This window comes from Geotrypetes seraphini, chromosome 2, assembly GCF_902459505.1.
Source record: "Geotrypetes seraphini chromosome 2, aGeoSer1.1, whole genome shotgun sequence".
NCBI classification, from domain to species: domain Eukaryota; kingdom Metazoa; phylum Chordata; class Amphibia; order Gymnophiona; family Dermophiidae; genus Geotrypetes; species Geotrypetes seraphini.
The window spans coordinates 130,226,037-130,252,933 of NC_047085.1; the positions used below are offsets into that span (position 1 = coordinate 130,226,037).

At 43.9% G+C, this 26,897-nt stretch overlaps 1 protein-coding gene across 3 annotated transcripts in view; it reads left to right on the top strand.

Annotated features, from left to right (window-relative positions):
* TRAPPC8 (trafficking protein particle complex 8) overlaps positions 1-26,897 on the top strand; it is a 392,175-nt gene that overhangs the window by 92,022 nt on the left and 273,256 nt on the right. For all 3 annotated transcript variants that reach the window (XM_033933766.1, XM_033933767.1, XM_033933769.1), the window contains one exon: positions 7,927-8,020. In XM_033933766.1, coding sequence (XP_033789657.1) covers positions 7,927-8,020 — 94 coding nt within the window. The remainder of the gene's footprint in view (positions 1-7,926; positions 8,021-26,897) is intronic.

Sequence of the window (26,897 nt, forward strand, 5' to 3'; positions counted from 1 at the left end):
CCACATGAAAGAAACCAATACTTATGTTATTTCTTTAAAAAATTATATTTCTTTTATTTCAGATATTCTAATATTTCTGATCCATAGGCACATCCTGATGGTCAGAAAGACAAGAGGCCTGTCCCGTGTTCTGGACTCTAGAGGCCTCAACTTTCTTTACATCTATTCTGTCATCCCTTGGAAAAGGAGACTGAATGAGTATACTGTTTCTGAAAGATGTTTACACACACATCCTTATTCATCCTTCTAGTAGGAAATATCTCTGGTTCCTCATTCATTTGAACCACTATAAATACAAGGTCCTACCATATCCACAAGTAAAGTACATACATGTTTGCTGTAACTCGAAGACTAGCTCCTAGCAGCTTTCTTGGAAAGCCTAGTTGAAGCCCTCAGGGAAGAAATAATTCACCACCTCCAGAGTTCAGACCTTATCAGTAACTTCCAGTAATTATTATTCAGATAGGATTTTGTTCACAGGATTGGTTTTGGACACAATATAAGCTAAAGCTTTTCTGCTGAGGGACAAATTACATTCTCTGATACTTTATATCCACAACTAGTTTTTTAGCCCGTTACATTAACGGGTGCTAGAATAGATGTGTAGATTTAGGCATTTCTTTTTTTTTTTCTTTCTTTCTTTCTGTCTCTTTCCCTGGCCCCCTGTCTGTCTTTCTTTCTGTCGCTCTCCCTTCCCTCTGTCTGTCTTTCTTTCTTTCTGTCTCTCTCCCCCTGTCTGTCTGTCTTTCTTTCTGTCTCTCTCCCTGGCCCCTTGTCTGCCTTCCCCCGGACAGCCACAGCGCCCGCCCACCTACCAGTCTCGCGCTCCCAGCCGGGGTTTCTGAGCGCCGTCACCCCAGCCAGTCGTCGGACGCCTTGGTATCGTCGCTAGGCGGGTGTAGCCAATGCCGTTGTCATGCCAACCTGCTGCCGAGCCAGCCAATGAACATCACCCTTGTGTCTGGCGTTGTGAAGGGGCGGCGCAGTGTGGCCTGCTCTGAGGGGAGGGGGGAAGTCCGCTGTCTTTTCCGCCTCCACTTTAGCTCCGCTCTTGTTTCCGCCATGCTACGGTCTGTTACATTAACGGTTGCTAGAATATATATGTGTGTGTCTGTCTTTATTTCTTTCTCTCTCTGTCTCTCCTTAGCCGCTTTCTGTATTTGTCTTTCTTTCTTTCTGTCTTTCTTTTGGATGTCCACCACCACCCCTTGTCTGTTCCTCCTGTCCATTCTCACTTCCTTTTACCTCCCCTGTGTCCACCACTACCCCTTCACTGCTCCCCTTATCCAGCAGCAGGCCTTCTTCCTTTGTTTTACCTCCCCCCTGTCCATCAGCACCTCTTCCTGCCATGTTCTGTATTTTTGTAGCGAAGGAGACACCAGAGAGGGAAATTCACAATCTGGACTCTTTAGAGAAACTCATTGCACAGTGTCGATCTAGGGAGCTGAAAGAAAAAAAAGGGGGGGGCCTCAGGGCGATGAAAGCTGTCTAATGTAACTCTTGAGCCCGTCCACGATTTAGGAGCGAGAGAGAGAGAGGGAGTGCAGGCTGACCACCTCTCCTGCTTTTGAACCTGGGCTGGGGCAGAGGCAGAGCCGGGGCGGGAGGGAGTGACGGTGGGAGAGCAATTTCAAAGCCTCGGCAGCGGCGGCTCTTTGACCAATCCGCGCTTACAACGGCCCCACACTCGCGGTCTGGCTGGCTCTCCCACCAAAGCCCTTCGTGGTGGCAGCCCCTCCCGCATCCGTCCACGCGTCCCAAGCCTCTCCGAAGGCCGGCTCCAAAGAAACTGCTACCCCTCTGTCCAAAGCCGCGGCGGCAGACTCCTTCAAGAGGCGCACAGGCGTCGGAAGCCTTGTCTCTGACGTTGTGACGTCAGAGAAGTGTCCGACGCTAGTACGGCTCCTGAGAGAAGCCGCCGCCGCAGCCCCAAACAGAAAAACAACATCTCCATGGGAGCCAGCCCCGGACACAGGAAGTCTCTCCTGGGCCGCGACGGAGAGGGCAGGGGGTGCTAGCCACTCCGCACCACCTTTCGCCTCAAGCCGCCGCAGCCTCCTCCCGGCAGCCGCCGCTCCATACTGCCTTTAGAAACTTTGGCCGGTAGGGCCGTATTGTGAGGTGGAGAGCAGGGAAGGCCGCGCATGCGCACTTGTCTTGCCACATCCCGACAGAAAAGGGATCAGGGAACACTCGTGGCAAGTGCGCATGCGCGGCTAGCATTTTATTATTTAATATAATAATAATAATAAGTTTATTCTTATATACCGCCAACAATCTTGCGACTTCTAGGCGGTTTACAATGAAGAGAAACTGTACAGACAGCGAATTACAGAGTATAGCATTGAACATCTAGTGATAGTAACAGGAGAGTTTCAGGGTCTGTGTATTACACGGTTTCACAATGAGTAGCATTATACAGTTGACGATATTCAGAGCATAAGTAGGAGAAGAGAAAGGAATTGCGCTTTGAGTTACAAGACTGCGAAGGTGAAAAAGATAACATAAGATGTTGATGAGAAGTAAGTTGTTAACTTGGTACATTTGAACGAAGGACGGGCACCAGTGGGAAAAACTGGTAACAATTAAAGATAGAAATTTTGGCAGAAGAGGGTAGACGGACTCCTTGGGATGGGAGGAGGCTCCGATTTTAGGAGAGAAGTCTGGTTAGGTTATAAATTTCTTAAACAAGGTGGTTTTTAGTTCTTTCCTAAAGATACTATATGATTCTCTGGCGGCATCAGTGAAGTAGCCTATCCAAGTTTGCAGTCTACCTGCTTGGAATTTGAATGTTCTATCAAAGAAGATATTCAAAAATTTCAATATAACCATTGCAAGGATCTGATTATAAGTTGTTCATGTAGTTTCTCTACTCAACTGAAAATAAGAAGACTTTAATAGAAGCTCAACTCTTTCCATAATTCTTCATCATCTCTCACTTCAGCTCTAAACCATGGTATAATACAATACACAGTTTGACTATAGGAATATCAGTTATAGTTTGATATACTGCCAAGCCTTTTTAGTTATAGGTGGTTTACAATAAAAAAAAGTAAATAAAATATATAACCAGAAAAGAACTCCATAATTATTATAGGATATACCTAAGGCATATACAGTCTGTCCTAACTGATGCTTCCAATACTGGGTGGGGAGCATAGTTCCCCCTAATTTCCAAGTAGACATGAGAAGATGGTTCTTCCGCCTATTTTCACTCCAACACTCGAATCATCTAAGTCCAGCTTCCTCATGATTACTTCTGCATAGAGGTTGAAAATTTACTAGCATCCTGCATTCTTCTCTTAACCTAAGTAAAATCTGATCAAATCAGGGTCACTGTAGTACTGTGGCTCTCCCTGAAGTCTGCTTCACTGAATACTGTTTGTAAAGGAGCGACTTACTCCTTACTTGGTACCTTCACCTCGTGCTACTGCTTGAATCGGTGCACAATTGAAGATTGATATGGTCAAACTATGATGGCCAGTCTATTGTGTGCTACAATTCTTGCATTGTTTGTGGAGGGTGCTCCTGAAAAGTAGATAATACATAAAGAGATAAGCAGCCATTCTATCTTCCTAAGAACTGCATTAATTCCTGAGCTATGGAACTGAGGAAACAGTTATATATGGGATGTGTTGAGCGGACTTAGAATGTTACATTAAGGTCTAAGCTCTAAGAGAGCTGTTCTTTTCCAGTGACATAGTGTTGTCACCCACTTATGTGCCTGATCAATCCTGCTGTCTACTGAAAGCACCTGGCCCAATACTATACAATACAGTGTCATATCTCACAATTCTCTACAAGGAATCTATGCAGTTTATAATAAAAATTAAATCAAATTCTTGAAGTTACATTTTTTAAGTCAGATCTTGTGGTGGTTAAAGGGAAGAGGTGAAGTATAGGAGATTGGCTACAGAGAGAAGAGATGTGTAGTTTCTTCCTTAAGTCAAGGTAAGTGGTGGGTTACTTTAGATATGTTGGCAGTTTGATCCAGATAAGAGGTCCTTAGTATTCAAAGGTAGCCTCAAACATCTACCGACTTGTTGAGGTGATGGGAAGGATAAATAATTTGAAATGTTGCACTATTTGTGAATTGAAGAAGGTGTTTGGGACTTTGATGTCAGGAGTTAGTCCATTTGCGTTTTCTCCATAGATCATTTTTTGAATCATACAGATTAGCTTGAATTGGATTTGCTTTTTCATCGGTAGCCAGTGCAGTTGTTCTAATAGCGGACTTGACCTCTCATACCGATTCATTCTGAAAATAAGGCTGGTGGCAGTGTTTTGTGTCTCATATTCTTTTTATGTAATGCCACAATATGAGTCGCAATAGTCCAGGTATAGTATTAGGACGGATAGTGCTACTGTTCTGAAACTAGCCTGGGTTAGTACTAGTCTTATTGTCCTCAGTTGTCTCATCTTAAAGAATAATTTTTTCACTAGAGAGGTAATGTGTGTTGAAGGTTAAGCTCGAGTCTAGTGTAATTCCCACTTTGGAGGAATTCTATCTTTAGTCTCTCCCTGTGGACAGTTCTAGTTCTGTGTGAGGTAGAAAGTTAGTCTCTGAACCATAATATTCTTGTCTTTGATTTGTTTATTTTTAAGGAAGTTTCTCATCATCCTTTCACTTAGGTTGTCGATAGTATTTTTCAAATAATGTAGAGTATTGTCAAAAGATTCTCTGGCTGTACAAAGAATGAAGATATTATCTGTGAAGGAGAGGATGTGATCATGGGTCAATGGCAGATTATTTCCCAAAGCTCTCAAATAGATGTTAAACAGTGCAGGTGATGGTGGAGAGCCTTATGGAACATCGCAATTGGCTTTCTATTGCTGGGATTTCTTGTTATCTTTCCAAACTTCATTTGTTCTGGTTTTTAAGAATGAGTACTTTTGCAGTACCACACCCTGTACTCCAAGTTAATTTAATTTGAATGAGTGGTCCACTGCATCAAAAGCTGCCAAGATATCAAATTATAGTAGTATGGATTGCTTACCTCTGCTGAATTGATATCTTACTTTAGATGTTAGTTCAAGTAATAGGGATTTGGTGCTGGGCCTTGGCCTGAAGCCATGTTGTGATTTGTAGAATCCATCTGTTTGGTCTATGAATTTAGCTAGTTGCCTACTAACAGAATTCTAGTAGTTGGCAGGCCATGAAATCCCTGCTACCTGCCTGAAATTTTCTGTTCCGGTCAGATTGAGGTTTGCGGCTTTAGGTATGGGTGTCAACGCTAGCTTATATTATTTTGGAATAGTGTCTGTTTTCTAAGCATGCATTTACTAGGTTTGTCAACAATAACAAAGTTATTTTTTTTGGGGGGGGGGCATGAGCTGACGGTGACCCGTCAAAACGTATCGGACTTTGTCACAGACAATCCTGCAGCGACAATTGCGTGCAAGACATGCGTGCCGCTGGTCCCACTGCTTTAAAGCCTTACCGTTAGTGCTTTGAGGTGGTGTGTGTGTGTGGGAATCCCCCCACTACATGAACAAGTGCTCGCGCTACCATGGGGGGGCTGTGGGGGTAAACCCCCCCACTACACTGAAAAACTGCCGACCACCGAAAACTGAAAGGAAAACAAGTTTTCAGTGTACTTGGGGGGGGGGATTCCCCCACAAACCACCCCTAACGGGAGTGTAAGGACTTGTACATGTACTGGGGGGGGTTCCCCCATACCCCCCTCACAGTGCTGACGGTCAGGCTTTAAAGCGACGGGACCAGCGGCGCACATACGTTTTGCACGCAATTGTCGGCACGCCTTTGTCAGAGTGCTTTTGTCCTGTACTCAGTTGTTACGGTACCGAGCTGACAGGCTAGCTGGGCATATATCTAAGTAACAATGCTTTTTGGATATTCTCTTCAGCCAGCTCGAGATATCTTGTGTGTTGACTGAGGTGAATTTTGACCAGCTATAATCCCTTCATTCTTGTTTTTGGCAGAATATAGATCTATGTTATCTCCTGTATCATGTGTGAATGATTTTCTCACGGCTCTGATTTTTTCTTGATCACAATGTGCCTGATTGTCTGTATCAGGTTGTTCTGAGGCTGGATCTTCTATTATATTTTTGGTGGAGATCAGTGAGTCGTAGATGCTAAAGAGACATTTGGAGGAATTTTTAGATTGCGCAATCAGGTTATCATAGTATAATTTTGCTTCGGTTATTGCTAGTTTGTATTGTTTTATTTCTTTTCTCCAGGTAATGTAATGTTCTAGTTTTTGTTCTTTCCTCCAGATCCTTTCTGTTATCCTTACTTCTTTCCTCATAGAATTCAGCTGTTCTGTGAACCATGGGTTATTTTGCCTTTTTCAAATTTCTTGTTTTTAATGGCGGAATTCTATCTAGAACCGTGTTTATTAGATTTTGCCAGGCTGTAATGCCTTTGTCTATATTTTCATTCATTGGCTCTAGTCTTTCAGTAATTTCCTTCCAGAAATTCTCTATGGGAATTTTACCACGTTTTTAAATGTATTTTGTTTCTTTTGTTATCTATACCATTGTTCAGAACTTTTTTCTAAAAATACCCGGGAGGTGATGATCTGCCCAGATAACTGGCTTCCACTATGTGTGGTCAATCAATTTGTGATTTGCTCTGTTTGTTGAGTATGAAATCTAGGCTTTGTCCGCCTTTGTGAGCAGGGACCTGTAGGAGAGTGGCGAGTTCTAGTTCCATTAAGCTTTGGAAGGTGTGTACTTTTGGATCATCTTGTACTTCTAAATGTAGGTTTAGATCTCCTATGACTACCAGATTAGAGTTGTTAGTGGTGTAGTGTGAGATCAGGTTAATGATTTTATCTTCTACTACAGGGGGTGCTTCGGGGACTTTTTCTTGGTGATTTTTTTAGTTGGTTGTGTGAGAGTGCCAGTTAACTGATATATGTGGGTACTAAATCATTTGCAGCCACTATTGGATAGTAGTGATTTTCATACTGTCTTTCAAACAATAGTAATGCCTTTTTTAGATTATAGCCACATGATCCCATGTGGTCTGTCAGCTTCCATGCTTAAACCTTTTCAGTTAGTGATAAATACTGCTCCATGACTTGACTTAGATTTGTCGAGGTGTGAACACTTCACTCCAGCCTTTATACAGTTCCACTGGTTGCCTGACAAATATAGAATTAAATACAAAATTGTACTGATGGTCTTCATACTGTTACATGGTCTGTGTGGAATGTTTAACTATACGTTTGACAGTCTATGGAACTTATTTTTAAAACACTTAGATACACAAAATACCTTAGTAACCTAAGTGCTTTGAAAATGAGCTTCTATGTGACTGACTGTCCACTCATAAAATGCCTTCATTATTATAGGCAGACACTAGGCTACTAAGGAACAAACTTTCTCATGTTATTCTCCACTATTGTGCAGTGCACTGCCTGATCAATTAAGGATCCAACGAGATTTCCAGGAATATGTAAAAACTCTAAAAATATATTTGAGCAAGCATTTTTTGCCTCTAATTTTAGGAATGCAATCTTTTGTATGAATAGTAAATTTGATAGGCTCATAAATTTTGTGAGGGTAGAGGTGGGATGATTTAATAGCCATTAGGCTTGTTCTTGTATTATGTGTTTGGTTGCATTTTTGTCTTGCTTATGGATGTTTGATTGTAACCCGCTATGAATCTTGGTACTTTGGAGGAGAATAAATCCTTCAGTAAAATGTATCCCTCAAAATCATTGATATCTGACCATGGCATTTGCTTTTGTGAGCCTGCAAACATCATTGTCAGATGCTAGTCTGCAGCTATATTTTACTGACTTCATGTGATAGTTTTTATTTGAGTGACTTTAAGATGTCCCAAATGCATGTTTATGAAGGTATTTTAATATTTGGAGAGCGCTGGTATTTGTAATCACATTGACATAGATTAGCTTTCTTCTAAATACACTATATATTGTTTTTGTTTTGTTAGGATTTGATTGAAGACGGTCCATATAGCATACTTACTAGCAAGATCACGGAAAATAACGTGATTCCTGTGGATGGATTGGAACACCCAGTTAAAGGTTCTAACTTTTTTTTCTTAGAAAACATATTTTTTAAAATTAATTTTGAGGACAGGTATGTTGGAAGAAACGGGACTTCTCATGCCCTTCTCTTTGGAGCCTTCAGGTCTACAATCCTGTCAAGATGGAGGTGGAGGTGCCACGGGGTAAATGAAGAAGTCATTTCCTTCAAACTATGCTGTTTGTCGGACAGTCTGATAAGGACCTCATATAGATATTATATGCACACTAAGATTGCATGCTGTGCAGATTGCTGACTCTGTGGATATTTGAGTGCTTGATTGAAGATGGAAAAGAAACAGGCAAAAGAAGAGGGTTTAGAGAATAATGTGATAGAATTTGTTACCGTCCCACAGATACCCACAGGAAACAATCTCCATGTCATTCTTTAAGGAGAGAGGGAAGAATCAGTATATGAATGGACACAACCACTGACCCTCAAGCCTTGCATTGAAGAATGCTGGTGTAGAAGGATTAAAGCTGGAATAGACTTTAAAGAATGACACAGGATGATTTCTCACGGTTATCCATGGGGTGGTGAAATATTCTGTCACCGTACAGTTAAAAATAATGAGGCTATGATTAGATAGAACTAAACAAGGTGTTAAAAGAATGCTTATTTGTTCCCAGATTTGGTACTCAAGTACTATGTTCTGCTGCAAGATAGTGCAGGAAAGTAGTTCTGTTTATAATGTCATATCCTAGTAATGTTTTTTTGTATGAAAGTTAATGTTTGAACTTTCCAGTGCAATAAGTGTGTTATTCTGTAAAGCAGGTTATTTCCCCATGACTGTGAGCCATCTAAGAAGGAATCCACTCCGGATTTTTTCTGTGATCCTCTTACTTTACTGAGAGCTCTACTGCCATGTACAGTTTTTCCTTTCTGCATGTGACCTGGAAGGAGTGTTTCTGTTCTGCTCTCCCTTTTTCTTTATTTTCGTCAGTGTTTTTCAGTTAATATTCAGAGTATTCAGTGCTCAAAGCTTACTAATTTCAGTGTCAGCTCTGCGTGCTTAGAGAAGAAGTAGACTGCAGTCTGCAGCTGACAGACCAATCCCTTGTGGTACCTGTTAACCAGCCTGCACAACTATTTTTGGAGCTTGGGGCCGTCCCAGCTTACCTTCCCTCACCTACTGCTTAGCCGGGGTTTGAACGCAGGCTGTCAGGCTTCCATAAGAGGCTCAGTGGTGTCTTGCAGGGTGCTGGCTGCATTTTTTTTTTTGGCGCCCCCCTCACCCTTTTCTAGCACATCGGGGTGGGGTGTTTGACTGGCAACCTGAAGATCAGCATTAAAGAAGGACTTCCAACTAGAGGTCTACACAGGAATGGGGATTGTGGGAATCCCGCGGGTCCTAAGGGGATCCCCCCAGGTCTACGGGACTCCCGTGGAGATCCCCCCAGGTCTATGGGACTCCCCCGGGGATCCCCCCAGGCTCACGAGACTCCTGCGGGGATGGAGGGGATTCTTGCAGGGACGGGCGGGGATGGACAGGATACTGGTGGGGTCGGGTGGGATTTCTGTCCCCACGCAACTCTATTTCTAACTTGAGGCAGTAATTATTCTCCTTTCCAGCTACTGTTAAGAGCTGAGGCAGGCTGCAGTACATTGTCAGCACAGATCATATTGAGTAAGGCCGATACAGCTTGTGGGGTGAATGAGGGGGGGGGGGGTTGTGTGTGTCAGAAAACAGGTTTTAGGTTTTCTGCATGTTCCCCTACTCAAAAAAAATGCTAAATTTGCTTGGTTTTGACTTTGGTTTGGTGGGTTGTTTAGTGATTTTAGGGGCCACAATTCCTGACGGGAGCCATCTTGGGTTTTTGGTGATCTTTTCTTCCAAAAGTTTCCTGTAGCTCCAAATCTTCTTTTGCCTCAGAACTTGTTGGGATGGAGTTGGAGTCCTTGGTCTCTTTTACTCCTATTCCATGCCAGGTTTGCACAAATTCGGCACCTCAGGGGTGTCCTTGTGCCACGTGCTGTGCAGCATGGAATGGAGAGGAGGGAGCAGCAAGCTTAACCTCTCCTATGTGACTGAAAGGGTGCCTAGCCTTCTGGGACAGTCTTTTCTTTTTTTTGGGGGGGAAAGGGGCTGGAAATTGTGACCGTTCTGTGTGGATGCCCCACAGCCCAAGAAACACAAATTAGAGTCATCTTATGGTGACTCCTCGCTCCCTGGTATGGCTTTCTCTTCAGAATTCATCAATTTAATGTGGAAAGCCTTTCAGGAGAGCCGTGCTCAAACTGCACAGACCAGCCATGCGACAGATTCTACACATCAGGGCATACCGTATTTTCACGCATATAACGCGTGCGTTATACGCGTTTTTACCTACCGCGCATACCCCTCGCGCGTTATATGCGTGAGCGCGGTATACCAAAGTTTTAAAACATAGTTCCCACCCCGCCCGACGCCCGATTCACCCCCCCAGCAGGACCGCTCGCACCCCCACCCCGAACGACCGCTCGCACGCGCTCCCATCCGCACCCGCATCCACGATCGGAGCAAGAGGGAGCCCAAGCCCTCTTGCCCGGCCGACTCCCCGACGTCCGATACATCCCCCCCCCCCGGCAGGACCACTCGCACCCCCACCCCGAACGACCGCTCGCACGCGCTCACACCCGCATCCACGATCGGAGCAAGAGGGAGCCCAAGCCCTCTTGCCCGGCCGACTCCCCGACGTCCGATACATCCCCCCCCCCCCGGCAGGACCACTCGCACCCCCACCCCGAACGACCGCCGACTTCCCGACAATATCGGGCCAGAAGGGAGCCCAAACCCTCCTGGCCACGGCGACCCCCTAACCCCACCCCGCACTACATTACGGGCAGGAGGGATCCCAGGCCCTCCTGCCCTCGACGCAAACCCCCCTCCCCCCCAAGAACCTCCGACCGCCTCCCAGCCGACCCGCGATCCCCCTGGCGACCCCCACGACCCCCCCACCCCCCTTCCCCGTACCTTTGGTAGTTGGGCCAGAAGGGAGCCCAAACCCTCCTGGCCACGGCGACCCCCTAACCCCACCCCGCACTACATTACGGGCAGGAGGGATCCCAGGCCCTCCTGCCCTCGACGCAAACCCCCCTCCCTCCAACGACCGCCCCCCCCCAAGAACCTCCGACCCCCCCCCCAGCCGACCCGCGACCCCCCTGGCCGACCCCCCCACCCCCCTTCCCCGTACCTTTAGTAGTTGGCCGGACAGACGGGAGCCAAACCCGCCTGTCCGGCAGGCAGCCAACGAAGGAATGAGGCCGGATTGGCCCATCCATCCTAAAGCTCCGCCTACTGGTGGGGCCTAAGGCGCGTGGGCCAATCAGAATAGGCCCTGGAGCCTTAGGTCCCACCTGGGGGCGCGGCCTGAGGCACATGGTCGGGTTGGGCCCATGTGCCTCAGGCCGCGCCCCCAGGTGGGACCTAAGGCTCCAGGGCCTATTCTGATTGGCCCACGCGCCTTAGGCCCCACCAGTAGGCGGAGCTTTAGGATGGATGGGCCAATCCGGCCTCATTCCTTCGTTGGCTGCCTGCCGGACAGGCGGGTTTGGCTCCCGTCTGTCCGGCAACTACTAAAGGTACGGGGAAGGGGGGTGGGGGGTCGTGGGGGTCGCCAGGGGGATCGCGGGTCGGCTGGGGGGCGGTCGGAGGTTCTTGGGGGGGAGGGGGGTTTGCGTCGAGGGCAGGAGGGCCTGGGATCCCTCCTGCCCGTAATGTAGTGCGGGGTGGGGTTAGGGGGTCGCCGTGGCCAGGAGGGTTTGGGCTCCCTTCTGGCCCAACTACCAAAGGTACGGGGAAGGGGGGTGGGGGGGTCGTGGGGGTCGCCAGGGGGATCGCGGGTCGGCTGGGGGGCGGTCGGAGGTTCTTGGGGGGGAGGGGGGTTTGCGTCGAGGGCAGGAGGGCCTGGGATCCCTCCTGCCCGTAATGTAGTGCGGGGTGGGGTTAGGGGGTCGCCGTGGCCAGGAGGATTTGGGCTCCCTCCTGGCCCGATATTGTTGGGGAGTCGGCGGTCCTTCGGGGGGGGGGAGGGGTGTATCGGACGTCGGGGGGGGGGCATCAGGCTTTCAGGATGGGGACAGACCTTCAAGGGGGGACAGTGCACGGAAGTCAGGGGGGGTGAACGGAGAGTCGGGACAGCGCACGGAAAGTCAGGGCGGGCGAAAGGAGCGTCGGGCAGCATGCGCGGTATACCCGTGAGCGCGGTATATCAAAGTTTTTGTGCAAATCATCGTGATTTCTGCGCGCTATATCCGTGTGCGCGTTTTATACGGGTGCGTGTTATTTGCGTGAAAATACGGTAGTTCCTCAAGGGATATCTGTTTCACGGTCAGCCACTGTCCAGGACTTGGGAGACCTATTTGCAGGGGATACAGATGATGATGATGATACACTCATTATTCCCTTATTGTTCATGGATGTGCCTCCCGTAGCGGGGAGGTTGGTGCCCTAAATTTTGTTTTGGCTTTAGATCCAGGAGATGACCCCACCGTTTTGCTCTTATTTAAGCCCAGTACCCTGCTGGATCTCATTTTGGAGTCATTGCATGAGTTAAATTTAAACTCCCAGCCAGCTCCTATACTTCCTCTTCCCTCATGTGGAGTGAGGGTTGTCTTCTGCATTTCCCTAGCTTCTGGACATTAATATCTTAGTCTCATAGCAGTGGGATCCTCCAGAAGGTTCTCTCAAGGTGGCAAGACCATGTCTCGGCTGTATCGTATTGCACAAGAGTGCCAGCAGCTTTTTAGTCAGCCTAAAGTGGATTCCTTGGTTGCATAGGTTACTAAGCACAATTCCCTTCCAAGTGAAGGTGTTGGGTGCTTAAAGACATGCAGGACTGCCGAATAGATGGTGTTCTAAAGAGATTTGAGGCAGTGGCTTTAGTAATCAAAGCAGCCTTGCTGGCGTCCTTTGTCACACGTGCCTGTCTTTCCAGGCTGCATACTTTGGAGTGTGCTACTCCCTTAGCTCCTTTTATCTGGAGTAGATTATGTAGCGGATGCTCTCTATGACATTATTCATGTCAGATTTCTGAAGGGTGCTCTCCATATGAGACCACCAGTCAAACCTCTGTTCCCTTCCTGGGATCTTAATTTGGTTCTGTGGGGTCTTATTAAAGCTGTGTTTGAGCCACTGGAACAAATGTGTCTACTGGATTTAGTGATCAAGGTTGTCTTTCTGGTAGCTGTGATATTGGTGAGATAAGTCTCAGAATTCTAGACTTTCTCGTGTAGAGAGCCTTTCTTGAAAATCTTGGGCACTGGAATTTCTCTGTGCACCCTCCCTTCTTTTCTGCCAAAGGTAGGTCTGCCATTTCATGTTAATCAAGAGGTCTGTTTACCTGCATTCCAGAAACAGGACAGGATTTTGAAGAAGTTAGATGTGAGAAGAGTTCTCCTGTTTCCATCAAGGTGCATTCGACCAAGAGTGTAGCTTCAATGTGGGCTGAAGCTAGAGCAGTCTTCTCTGAGATTTGTTGGGTGGTGACTTGGTCCACATTTGCCAAACTTTAAAGAGTGAACATTACCTTTGGGTTCTTAATTTTACGGGCTGGTGCAATCAGCCTGCCCTAGATTTTTGGGACTGCTTTTGTACTTTCTGATTTCCAGAATGACACACTGGAAAAAGAGTGTGTTTTTACCTTGATAATATCTTTTCCAATAGATAGGTGTGTCATTTTGGACCCCTGCCCTGTCCTTCCTGCTCCTGCCTACTGGCTCTTTCTGACTGTTCTTCTCCAAGTATGTTTTTTGGATATCAGTCAGCCCTTTGGGCTATGAAGAATGCTGTTTCTAGAGTCTACCTGAGCTCCTTTGATGCTTCTGTTGACATTTGGTTGTTATTTCATTGTTAAAAGTGTTATTTGTTAGAGCAGAACTGTTGTTTGGGATGTTTCCATTTCCTTACTTCACCTAGTCTAGGGGAAACTCTTGCATGCTTGGGTACTAATTGTAGATGGCAGTAGAACGCTCAGTGAAGTAAGAGGATCACAGAAAAAAATCCAGAGTACATTCCTTCTTCAGATGGCTTGCAGTCATGGTGAGATAACCTGCTTGTCCAGAATGATACCCCTGTCTATCAAGGTAAGAACATAATCTCTTTTTACCTCTGACTCAGTTTACTGCTTATAATTCTAACACATCTGACTAAATTGACTCTTGCCTCAAAAGCTCATGCCTCAATAAATTGGTTAGCCTACAATACGTATAAGGTGTCAAAAGCCTCTTTGCCATTTTGCTGCCACAGAGTAACATGGCTGCCTCTCTGAATATTTGTAATGAATCTCTGAATATTTGTAATGAATCTCTCCCTTAGAAATCATCTGTACTTGTTCCATGCTTTCTTGAACTCACCACCCTTGCTTCCACCAAAGAAATATTTCCTTAGAGTACTTCTGATTCTGTTCTCTTTCACCTGCTTGCTATATCCATAGGATATAATGGACACGTTAGTGTTTACCGCTCGCTAAATCAGCTAGCACGCCTTTAGTAAAAGGACCCTTTTATTTATTTATTAAACATTTATAATCCACCTTTATCCAAGGCGGCTCACAATTTCACATGTATAAGTCCAATTTACACATTGCAGGGAAGCCACATACAACAATGGGAAATATAAAACAAGGGTACATTTGTATATCTTAACATCTATAGCAGCAATACACTTCACCCATTTACCAAATGGCAAAACATGCAATAAAAATAACTTGATCAGATATATCCCCTGCTTAAAATAAGAAGGCGACATCGTCATTAGCAGAGGGGCATAACTTTCTGAAAAATGAGATATTAGCTTAGGAAAGCTTGCACAAACAAATAAGTTTTAAGCAACTTTCTAAATTGCAATAAATCTCTACAAAACTGTAAGTTTCCAGACATAGCATTCCACATGGCTGGTCCAGCAATAGAAAAACATAAGTTCTTAGTCCATACATATTGGACATTGTTCCCTTTCTTTGTGTCTAGCAACCAACAAGTCTCAGATCTTAGCATTCTTGGCGTTCACATAATAGCCTGTGTGCAGAATTTTGTAATGTGTGTAATCGTCAAAGTTGATAGTTGGGGATATCACATTAAACAACATTGCATTAATACAGGTACAAAATAAATGAATGAAATAATGTTTGAAGTGACTGAAAATACAGGAATATTTTTAAAGAGCAAAGACAATTTAGCCAAAAATAAAAACCTGTTGTTTGAATGAAAGCCAAGAGTGAAGGATGATGCCAAGCTAATGAAAAGAATCAACTGTTGAAATTAGAACATTGAAAAAATAGGACTAGAAGAAGGTGTTGATAATAGACCTGTAATCCAACATGCTGTGGTTTTAGATGGATTAAGCACCAGATTATGTGCAGTGAGCCAATCTGAAAGAGCATTGAGAAACGTCTGAAAATGATAAATCTGAGAAACCTGGGAGCATAGGAAACAAGGAAAATATCATCTGCATTTAAAAAAAATCCTGATGTTGAAATATTATATCAGTACTACAAGGAGACTTTAATAAAGGAGACAGAATAAAAACCTGGGGTACCCCACAGAAAGAGGAATAACAAAGGAAATAACAACTGAAAAGGAGTGGTTAGATAAGTAAGAAAAAAACAATTCCAGAACTTTACTGTGTCAATAGAAGGTTATAATCAACAAGATTGAAAGCTATGGAGAAGTCCAATGAAACCAACATCTAAGGGCCTCTTCTATCAAACTGTGCTAGCAGTTTTTAGTGCAGAAAGCCGTGCTGCTTCCGACGTTCATAGGAACTCTATGAGCGTTGGGAGCAGTGTGGGCTATTCAGCTCGGCTCCCCACACTACAAGCTGCTAGCACAGTTTGATAGAAGAGGCCCTAAGTGTTTCAGTTCTGGACGTAATGATTACCATCTGTGTCTGTTACTGTTGAAGTCAGTATACATGACCTTGCGACTTAGTATTTCCTATAGAAGCCTCTGGTGAAGTGAATGTGAAATGGAGGCCTCATAAGGTTATGTTTATAAAATAAAGGGTGTTATAAGAACATAAGAATAGCCTTACTGGGTCAGACCAATGGTCTATCAAGCCCAGTAGCCCGTTCTCATGGTGGCCAATCCAGGTCACTAGTACCTGGCCAAAACCCAAGGTGTAGCAATATTCCATTCTACTGATACAGGGCAAGTAGTGGCTGCCCCCCGTGTCTTTCTCAATAGCAGACTATGGACTTTTCCTCTAGAAACTTGTCCAAACCTTTCTTAAAACCAGCTACGCTAGCCGCTCTTACCACATCCTCTGGCAACTCGTTCCAGAGCTTAAGTATTCTCTGAGTGAAAAAAAATTCCTCCAATTGGTTTTAAAAGTATTTCCCTGTAACTTCATTGAGTGTCCCCTAGTATTTGTAATTTTTGACAAGAGTGAAAAATCAATCCACTTGTACCCATTCTACTCCACTCAGGATTTTGTAGATTTCAATCTTATCTCCCCTCAGCCGTCTCTTTTCCAAGCTGAAGAGCCCTAACTGTTTTAGTCTTTCCTCATATGAGAGGAGTTCCATCCCATTTACCATCTTGGTTGCTCTTCTTTAAACCTTTTCTAGCGCCACTATATCTTTCTTGAGATAAGGAGACCAGAATTGAACGCAGTACTCCAGATGAGGTCGCACAATGGAGTGATACAGGGACATTATAACATTCTTAGTCTTGTTAACCATCCCTTTTTAAATAATTCCTAGTATCCTATTTGCTTTTTTGGCCACCGCCACACATTGTTACGCATATTTTCATTGCAAAAATGTTTTGAAAAATTTAAGTCCCTAAAAATTTTAAAATTCCAGTACACTTCCCCCTCCGTATTCACGGGGGCCCATGAATATTAAAAAACCGCAAATAATATTTGGGCCGGTTCTGCCGCTAACCCCCACTTCCCCCGGCTATTTTAAGCCCTGTAAGCTTTACTTGGTGGTCTAGCAGGTTTTCAGGCAGGAGCAATCTACCCACGCTACTGCCCTGTGCAGATTGCTCACAAGAAATGGCTGCCTTGAATTCCTGTCGTCTCGAGATTACGACGGGAGCTCAACGTAGCCATTTCCTGTGAGTGATCTGCATGGGGCAGGAGCTTGGGAAGATCGCTCCTGCCCGAGAACCTGCTAGACCACCAGGTAAGGCTTAAGGTGGGGGCTCACAGGGCTTAAAATAGCTCGAAAAATGAAAAATTTTTTGGCAGAAAATCGTGAATAATCAAAACCGTAGATATGGAAACCGTGAATACGGAGGGGGAAGTGTAGTATGTTTTGGATCATTAAAAAATGTTAGCATTTCTTTCATCTGGAGGTGTTTGACCAATGGTTTTTGAAACAATTTAACCAGCAAACCCTTGATTCTTAGACTGTAGGGTATCTGAGTTCTTTTCCTCCAGTTCTTGATATGATTATATACATTATTAAGCTAGCAGTTGTGAACCATATACCTGTTTATATTGTATCTTTATGATGACCACTATTTTTGTGGCTGCCCTCTAGACTGACTCCATCCTGTTTATCTTTTTGAAGATAATAATAACAACAATTTCTCAATCTATTCTCCTCTGCCCCTAAGCCTGCAGATTCAGGTACTAATTGGCATAACTGGGTCGCTCCCTCCAAATCCACCTATCTTTCCCTCGCCCCCCTTTCCACTAAATCCATCTCCTATCACCGCAAGGCCCCTTGGTTCCTCCCATATCACAGAGAGCTAAAACAGAAATGTCGAGCTCTGGAGCGCATATGGAAAAAATCAAAATGTCCTATAGACAGACAGTCCTGGAGAGTCAATATCAAGCTGTACAATACAGCATTAAAAAAAGCAAGAAAGAACTTCTATGGTGACAAAATCTCCAGGTCCAACAATCAAAGCAGTACTCTATTCAACATCTGGCGCTCCCTAACCTCCAAAAGAGACCCCACCGTGCTCCCCTCCTCTCCCTCAGCCAATGTTCTAGCAAAATTCTTCAACGATAAGGTTTCTTCCTTGAGATGCTCTTTCCCTCCTTCAGTCTCTTACAACTCCCTAGTGCCCACCGATTCCACTCCCACCCTAATGGTCTCCAACCTTATCCCAGCTGACAGATCCTGGACCACCTTTGAGCGCGTATCTGAATCCCTGGTCCTCAATCTCTGCCTCAAACTGAAATCCTGTAATTGCTCCTTGGACCCATTCCCCTCCTACCTATACGAGAACATTCCCACTCAGGCTATTTCTTCTATCACCATCCTCATAAACTCCGCACTTCAGTCGGGCCATTTCTCCCCAGAAATGGGTCATATCGCCTTGACCCCACTACTGAAAAAATCTGAACTTGACCCTTCCATACCATCCAGCTATCGCCCAATTGCAAATATCCCTCTCCTAACCAAGATGCTAGAGTCCATCATTTCTTCCCAACTCTCATCATACTTAGAGAGATTCTCTGTTCTTTTACCCTATCAATATGGCTTTCGTCCTAACTTCAGCACCGAATCCCTACTGTCTTCCCTGATTTCAAGGGTTCAACAACTTCACTCTCGAAACAAGTTCGCCGTCCTCCTACAATTTGACCTTTCCGCTGCTTTCGACGTTGTTCACCATGATATTCTTGTTTACCAACTCTCTGAGATAGGTATCAACTCCACAGTCCTAGGTTGGTTCTCTAAATTCCTCCGCTCTCGTTCTTACATTGTTAACATGAATGGCACCTCATCCTCCCCCTGGAAACCGAATTGTGGAGTCCCGCAAGGCTCTCCACTATCCCCTATCCTTTTCAACATCTATATGTCCTCCCTAAAACTCCTCCACCTATCCCCCCTTGAAACAATTTACACTTATGCAGGCGACATCCTCGTCCTCCTCGAGACCGATTCGAACCTCACCGACCTGTCCTCTTGTATAATGAACCTACAATCCTGGGCCCACACTTTGCAAATGAAATTGAAAGAGTCCAAAACAAGACTTCTTTGGCTCGGTTCAAAACTAGATCACCTACCCACCTCCATCCCACTACCCTCTGGCTCCTCTCTGCAGCTTGAGTTCTCGAGCAAGGTCTTGGGCATCATCATTGATTCCACATTGTCCTTCAATGACCACCTCCAATCCTTGGTAAAAAAATGCTTTTTCAGCCTTCACATGCTGAGGAAAGTTAGATCCTGCTTCCATCAAAAACATTTTACCCTCCTTGTCCAATCCATCATCCTCTCCAGATTGGACTATTGCAACTCTATCTACTTAAGCCTAACTAAGAAAAACCTCCACAGACTCCAACGGATTCAGAATGCCGCGGCCAAGCTCATCTTCGCTAAAAGTAAATTTGACCATGTCTCCCCTCTCCTGGCCAAGCTCCATTGGCTTCCGATAATCGCCAGGATCCACTATAAATGCGCCTGTTTAACTTTCAAAATCCTATATGGTATCCTCCCTCCCTTTATCCCTCTTTCTTGGAATTCCTCAAACCCTAATACCACCAGATCCTCCCAAACTATCCTTCCCCTCGCTAAAAGGCATTTCCCACACAGGAAAGCTAGGGACCTCCCTTCACTTCAAAATCACTGAGCTCTGGAACAACCTTACCTCCCCTCTTCGGAACTTGAGCTCTCTCCAAGTTTTCCGCAAACATCTGAAAACCTGGCTTTTCTCAAAAAATGTAAGTCTCCCTCCAATTTAGGAATCAAGGAAACTCTTATTTATCCCAGGACAAGCAGGCAGCATATTCTCACATATGGGTGACCTCCAAGCCAACCAAAAAAGGGCAGGTGGGAGGATGGCAAGTTAGGAAAACCGACTGGCCAAACCGGCCGTCGCTTCTGGACAACGTATCCAGACAGTAATGGGAGGTGAAAGTATGAACCGAAGACCAAGTGGCAGCCTTGCAGATGTCCTCCACCGGAGTAGACCGAATACAGTACACGCGAACTAAGAAAATAACAAACAAAGCACAGCGACCGAGAAAAATCAATCAGCCGCGGTGGCAGAAGGCAAAAAGGCACGGAGCACAAACAAACAGGGCTTCTGGCTCCACGGAAGAAACAGAACTGAGGACCACGAGGTGGGGATGCGCCCTCTAGTGGAGGGAGAAGGCATGCACATGCGTGGTGCAGCATAGCAATCTTGAAACTTCAATCAAGTTTGCTTGAAAAGCTGTCCACGCTGGGGCTCCGTAGATGACGTCACCCACATGTGAGAATATCTGCCTGCTGTCCCTGGATAACACCTGTTACGGTAAGTAACTGTGCTATCTTGGTATCCCAAGTCCTCTAAATTTTCTTCACACTTCTACCTCTAATCCTCTGTTGTAGTTCCTTCCTATTTCTCCTACTGTAAACTGCATCGAGCTCTACGAACGTGGAGATGATGCGGTATACAAACCTAAGGATTAGATTAGATTAGATTAGATTAAAAGATGCTACAGATTGAGTGGAATTAACAAAGTTCAGAGTTAGTGATTAACAGTTCTAAAGATCATTTGTTGAGGACTAAGATTGTATAGGCCAGTTACCTAAGTACTTCAGGAACAGATGTGTTTTTAGGTGTTTCCTGAATTCCCTAAAAGTAATAGGCATGAGCAGTTGTTCCAGATCTTTACCTCATAATGCTGCCTGATGTGAGAAAAGATGTTGATGATGTCTTTTAAATTTACAACCTCTAACCGGTGGAGAAACAGTTTCAAGAATTGTTCATGGCACTCCCCAATTGAGATCTGACCAGAGGTTTAAACAGAAGTACTATCACCACCTTTTTCTGCTGGCCATCCGCATCCCAAATCTTGTTTTTTTTCATTCACAGAAATATTTCATCTTCTATAGCTTTGTTTAGATTGTAAGCTTTACTGAGCAAGGACTGTCTCTTGAATGTTTTAATGTACAGTGCTGTGTATCCTATTTACACTTTAGAAGACAACTTAAGACTTATATTCTAGATTCTTGGGTTCTTAGTTTTCTTCTCATCTTTTGTGTATTTTTTTAATTAATCTTGTATAAACTGCATAGAACTTAAAGGTAATGCGGTCTAGAAGTGAATTTTTAGGTTTGTTATGTTACTTCTAGCAGCGTAATAGAATAAGTAATAGTAGTTTACTGTAACTCTTCCTTGGGTTTTCACAGCCCAAATAACTGCAGCTAGCATTAAATCTTACCCCCCCCCCCATAAACCAATCTTTTGCTTATTTAGTAGTTTTCTGGAGTTTCTTATGAGGGAATGAACTCTTGTGGTCAAGGAATATAAATTAATGGGTCATAATATACTGAGCAGTAGGTAATTTTAGTACCCTGGTATAAAGTATGGTCTAGTCTTCCCAAAGTAGATACGGACTTCCTAATATTATTTGCAGGTTTTGCCATAGAAAAACTTACCACAAAAGTGTATATGATTGTATAAGGATAACATTAAATAAACATTATGGAAACATGTTTTTCTCTATGGACAAACAAGGTGGAATGGAGCCAGAATGCTGGGTGATGCAATCCTGGGTTGCTGCTTCTAGGAACTTATAACTCTCCAAGAGAACTTGGGAGTTCCTCTCCTCAGTCTGTTCTAAAACCATATCTATCAAGATTACTGATCATTGGGGATATCAATCTCCACCTTGACGACACCACCAGCAAAGGTGCATCCGAATTTAATAACTTCCTCATCTCTCTAGGCTTCCCCCTCCCTGCATCCTCTACAACCCATGAAAAAGGTCACACACTAGACTTCATCAGTTTCCTCGATCTTACTGCTTACAAAACTTCAACCGACGACACCCGCTGGGATCACGTCCCCTGGCCCGACCACTTTCTAGGAGCTTTCAGTCTCCCCATCTTCATGTCGCACCTTGGGACTTCACCCCATACCTCTAATTCTATTACTTTCCGCAAAAAAATTTCAAGCGATCAGTTCTGGACCAAATTTCTCAACCAATTCTCCTCCATGCCTAAGCATGTAGATTCAGTAACCAACTGGAACAATCGGATTACCCTCTCTGAGTCCACCTACCACTCTCTCGCTCCACTTTCCACTAAAACCATCTCCTACTCCCGCAAGGCACCCTGGTATCTTCCATTTCACAGAGAACTGAAACAGAAATGTCGATCTCTGGAACGCATCTGGAAAAAATCTAAATCTCCTACAGATAAACAGATCTGGAGGGTCAACATTAAGCTCTACAATACTATACTCAAAAAAGCAAGGAAGAACTTCTACGGTGACAAGATCACCAGATCAAACAACCAGAATAGTGCGCTGTTCAACATCTGGCGCTCCTTAACTTTTAAAAACGACTCCTCCATGCTCCCCTCCTCCCCATCATCCGATGTCCTAGCAAACTTCTTCAACGGTAAGGTCACCACCTTAAGAAGCTCCTTCCCGTCTGCAATCTCCTTCAACTCTCTGGTGTCCGCCATTCCCAACCCTACCCCAAATGTCTCCTACCCTATCCCAGTAAACAGATCCTGGACTGCCTTTGAGCAAGTTTCCGAACAGGAGGTCCTTAAACTCTGCCTGAAGCTGAAATCCTGCAAATGTTCCTTGGACCCATTTCCATCCTACCTATTTGAGAAAATTCCCGCACAGGCCATCTCATCTCTTACCAAACTTATAAACTCTGCCCTATCATCGGGCCTTTTCTCCCCAGAAATGGGACATATTGCGTTGACCCCCCTACTGAAAAAAGCTGACCTGGATCCCTCCACTCCATCCAACTATCGCCTAAAAGCAAATATTCCTCTCCTAACCAAATTGCTAGAGTCTATCGTATCCTTCCAACTCTCATCCTACCTGGAAAGATTCTCTATTCTACCCTATCAATACGGCTTCAGACCCAACTTCAGCACTGAATCACTTTTGGCCTCACTAATCTCTAAGGTTCAACAACTTCATTCTCATAATAAATGTGCTGTTCTCTTCAATTCGACCTTTCTGCAGCCTTCGACGTTGTCCATCATGACATTCTAATCTTCCAACTCTCCGAGAAAGGCATTACCTCTACAGTCCTTGATTGGTTCTCGAACTTCTTACATTCTCGTTCTTACACTGTCACTAAGAATGGCACCTCATCCTCCCCATGGAAACCGACATGTGGAGTCCCGCAAGGTTCCCCCCTATCTCCTATTCTTTTCAACATTTATATGTCTTCCCTGAAACTCCTCCATCTATCCCCCCTAGAAACACTTTACACCTATGCCGATGACATCCTGGTCCTCCTCGAGACCGACTTGAACCTTACTAATCTCGCAGCGAACATCTCCTCATGCATAACGAACCTCCAATCTTGGGCCCTCACTGTTCAAATGAAACTGAATGAGTCCAAAACGAAACTACTTTGGCTCGGCCCTAAACTAGACCAACTACCCACCTCCATCCCATTGTCCTCAGGCTCCTCACTACAGTTGGAGTTCTGTAGCAAAGTTCTGGGCATCACCATTGATTCTTCACTATCCTTCAACGACCACCTCAACTCCTTGATAAAAAAATGCTTTTTCAGCCTTCACATGCTGAGGAAAGTAAGGTCCTGCTTCTATCAAAAATACTTCGCCGTCCTCGTCCAATCTACCATCCTTTCCAGATTGGACTATTGCAATTCTATCTACTTAAGCCTAACAAAGAAAAGCCTCCATAGACTCCAACTAATCCAAAATACCGCTGCTAAGCTTATCTTCTCAAAAAGTAAATTTGACCATGTCTCACCACTCCTGTCCAAGCTCCACTGGCTTCCTGTAATCTCCAGGGTCCACTTTAAATGTGCCTGCTTAACCTTCAAGATCCTACACGGCATCCTCCCTCCTTTTATTCCATTATCCTGGAATTCCTCAAATCCAAATTCCACTAGATCCGCCCAAAAACTAAAATTATCCTTCCCCTCTTTAAAAGGCATATCCCATGTTGGTAAATTAGGGTCTACCCTCCCCTTCTGAATCACGGAGCTCTGAAATAATCTTAGCTCCCCACTTCGTAACTTGAGCTCCCTTCAACTATTCCGTAAGCATCTGAAAACTATGGCTGTTCTCTAAAATGTAACTTTTCTTTCCCTCTCTGATATACTAAGCCCTCTAACCTCTCTTCATACTTTTTCTATAATTCCATTGGAGTTCCGTTATTTCCCAATTCCTGTAAAACGTGCCGAGCTCCTCGTTGTGGAGATGATGCGGTATATAAACCCAAGGTTTAGTTTAGTTTATATCTAGTTTTTACATCCATGTGACTCTGCTGTACATGTCGGAAAGCTCTCCTCACTTCACTAAATAAGTAAAAACAAAAACTAGATCTGAAACAATGACAGATTCAAACCCCTAATGGGCCTTAGTAAGGCACTAAAGAGCTTATAGAGCAAAGCTTCAGATTTTATACCCCTCCTTAAGGGCCTAGATCAGGTACTTGCAGGAGGCTTCCAGGTATTCATAAAATGTCTCGCCCCGCTCATGATTCATCTTTGCAAAAAAGGCCTTGAAATCTCTCCTTACTTAGACAGTATTCTCCTTTCTGCAAGCTCACCTGTCAAAGCCATTGAAGCATTTCAATTCGTAATCTTTACTCAGAGGACTGTTATAGTTAATTAGGTTTGATATACTGCTTTTCATGGTATAACAAGGTGGTTTGCAATATAAAATCCATATGTGGACAATATGACAAGTTTGCAGAATATACCTCTGTGGAGGGTTTTTTTTTTTAGCCCATGAAGCATTACTGAGGCTTTTTTCTCCACATATATTTATGCTGTGTTCAGCTGAGTGCAATAGATTGTAATTTGCCTGAATTTTGTATTGTAATGCACAGTGGTCAGTGTAGTTGATCTCCAACATTGTGTCAAGCATATTTTTTTGTTTTTTCTTTGATTTCAATTACCCCAACATTGACTAGGGAGTGCTAGGGAGGTAAAATTCCTAGATGTCATATTTGACTGCTTCTTGGAGCAACTGGTCCAGGAACCGACAAGAGGGGGTGCTATTTTAGATTTGGTCCTTAATGGAATGCAAGATATAGTACAGGAGTTAACTATGTTGGGTCTGCTGGGAAACAGTGATCATAACATGATTGAATTTGAGCTGATACTGGGAGTAATGTCATAAAAGAAATCTACTGTAGGGGCATTTAATTTTTGAAAGAGCAACTATAATAAAATGAGGAAAATGGTTAAAAAGAAGCTAAAGGGATAATAATAATAGTTTATATATCGCAGTACCGTGAAGTTCTATACGGTTTACAATAATTAAAAAGTTACAGATTGAGTAGTGCTAGTGGAGTTGAGATTTAGCCGTCAGTTATTGTGGGGAAAGATTGTTCAGTGTAGCTGCCTAAGTACTTTAGGAACAAATATGTTTTTAGGTTTCTCCTAAATTCCCCATAAGTATTCGCAAGCATGAGTAATTGTTTCAGATCAGTTGCTAAGGTTAGGACTGTAAACCAGGCATGGATGTTATTTAAAAATACCATCATGGAAGTCCAGACTAGATGTATTCCATGTATCAGCAAAGGTGGAAAGAAGAGGAAATGAGTGCCAGCATGGTTAAAAGGTAAAGTGAAAGAGGCTGTCAGAGACAAAAAAACATCCTTTAAAGAAAGGAAAAAGGATCTGAATAAAGAAAATAAGAAGAAACACAAGCACTGGCAAGTTAGATGCAAAGCATTAATAAAGACAGCTAAGAAAGAATATGAAGGGAAACTTGCAAAAGAGGCAAAAACCCATAGCAATTTTTTTTTAGGTATATCAGAAGCAGAAAACTTGTGAGGGAATCTGTGGGACTGTTGGATAACCGAGGAGCGAAAGGGGTGCTCAGGGAGGATAAGGCCATAGCGGAAAGACTGAATGAATTCTTTGCTTTGGTCTTTATGGAAGAAGATGTAAGAGATCTACCTGAACTGGAAATGGTTTTCAAGGGTGATGATGCCCCCTTCTGCCTCTTTCTCGCTGCTGAACTTGGTCTGTCATCTATCCTGGACTCTGGCGTCACTCTTCTTGAGTCCGTCCCTTCCTCCCACTCTCCCACTCACTCCTGCAGTCATAAAAACATAAGAGTTGCTAGGCTGGGACAGCCTAGTATCCTGTTTCCAACAGTGCCCAATCCAGGTCGTAAGTACTTGGCAAAATCCCAAAAGAGTAAAGCAGATTTTATGCTGCTTATCCTAGAAACAAGCAGTGGATTTTACTGTACCTCTAAAATCCTTACAAATCTCCTCCAAAAAAGACTTACACCTCCAAACTTTACTTTTAATTGCCTCATCAGAAAGGAAATGTTTAATCAGAATTTTCTTCTACATTCTTTCAGCATTGATAGGTTTGTCTCTTGAAGAGTCACATGCCACCATAGTACCATGGATTGCTGTAGACTACTGAGTGAATAATAGTGCGATAGTAAATAAGTTTCAAGTTTTATTTTAGTTGAATGAATCGCTTATTTAGTTTTACTGAGCAAGGTACAAAATTGGTAAAAATATAAACATATATTTAAACATACAATTTAAAATAATGGGTTGGACATATAGACTTACAGACCGACTAATACACAAGGTAAGAGGGATCAGAACTACAATTCAGTGTTTTAAAGTACAGAGGAGAACCATATATGGAAAGAACAATAGGGAGGGAAAAGTGCAATCAAAGAAGAAAACTAATGTAAAATTTAAGCATAATTTAAAGATGAAAAGCATCTTTAAAAAGAAAACTTTTTAAATTACTTTTAAAATGACTCGAGTCATTTTCCTCTCTTAAATGCTGAGTTTACATATATACAAGTAATATTTTGTATCCAGGGCAATGGAAGATTAAGTGACTTGCCCAAGGTCACAAGGAGCAGCACTGGGATTAATTCCACAACCTAAGAGTACTGAGGCAGCAGCTCTACCACTAGGCCACTTCTTACTGCCTACTAGTACAATCCTCCATCTTAAGCCTGTTCGACTATTGTAACATCATCTATCTGGGGTCCCTCAAGAAAACCATTCAAAGACTCC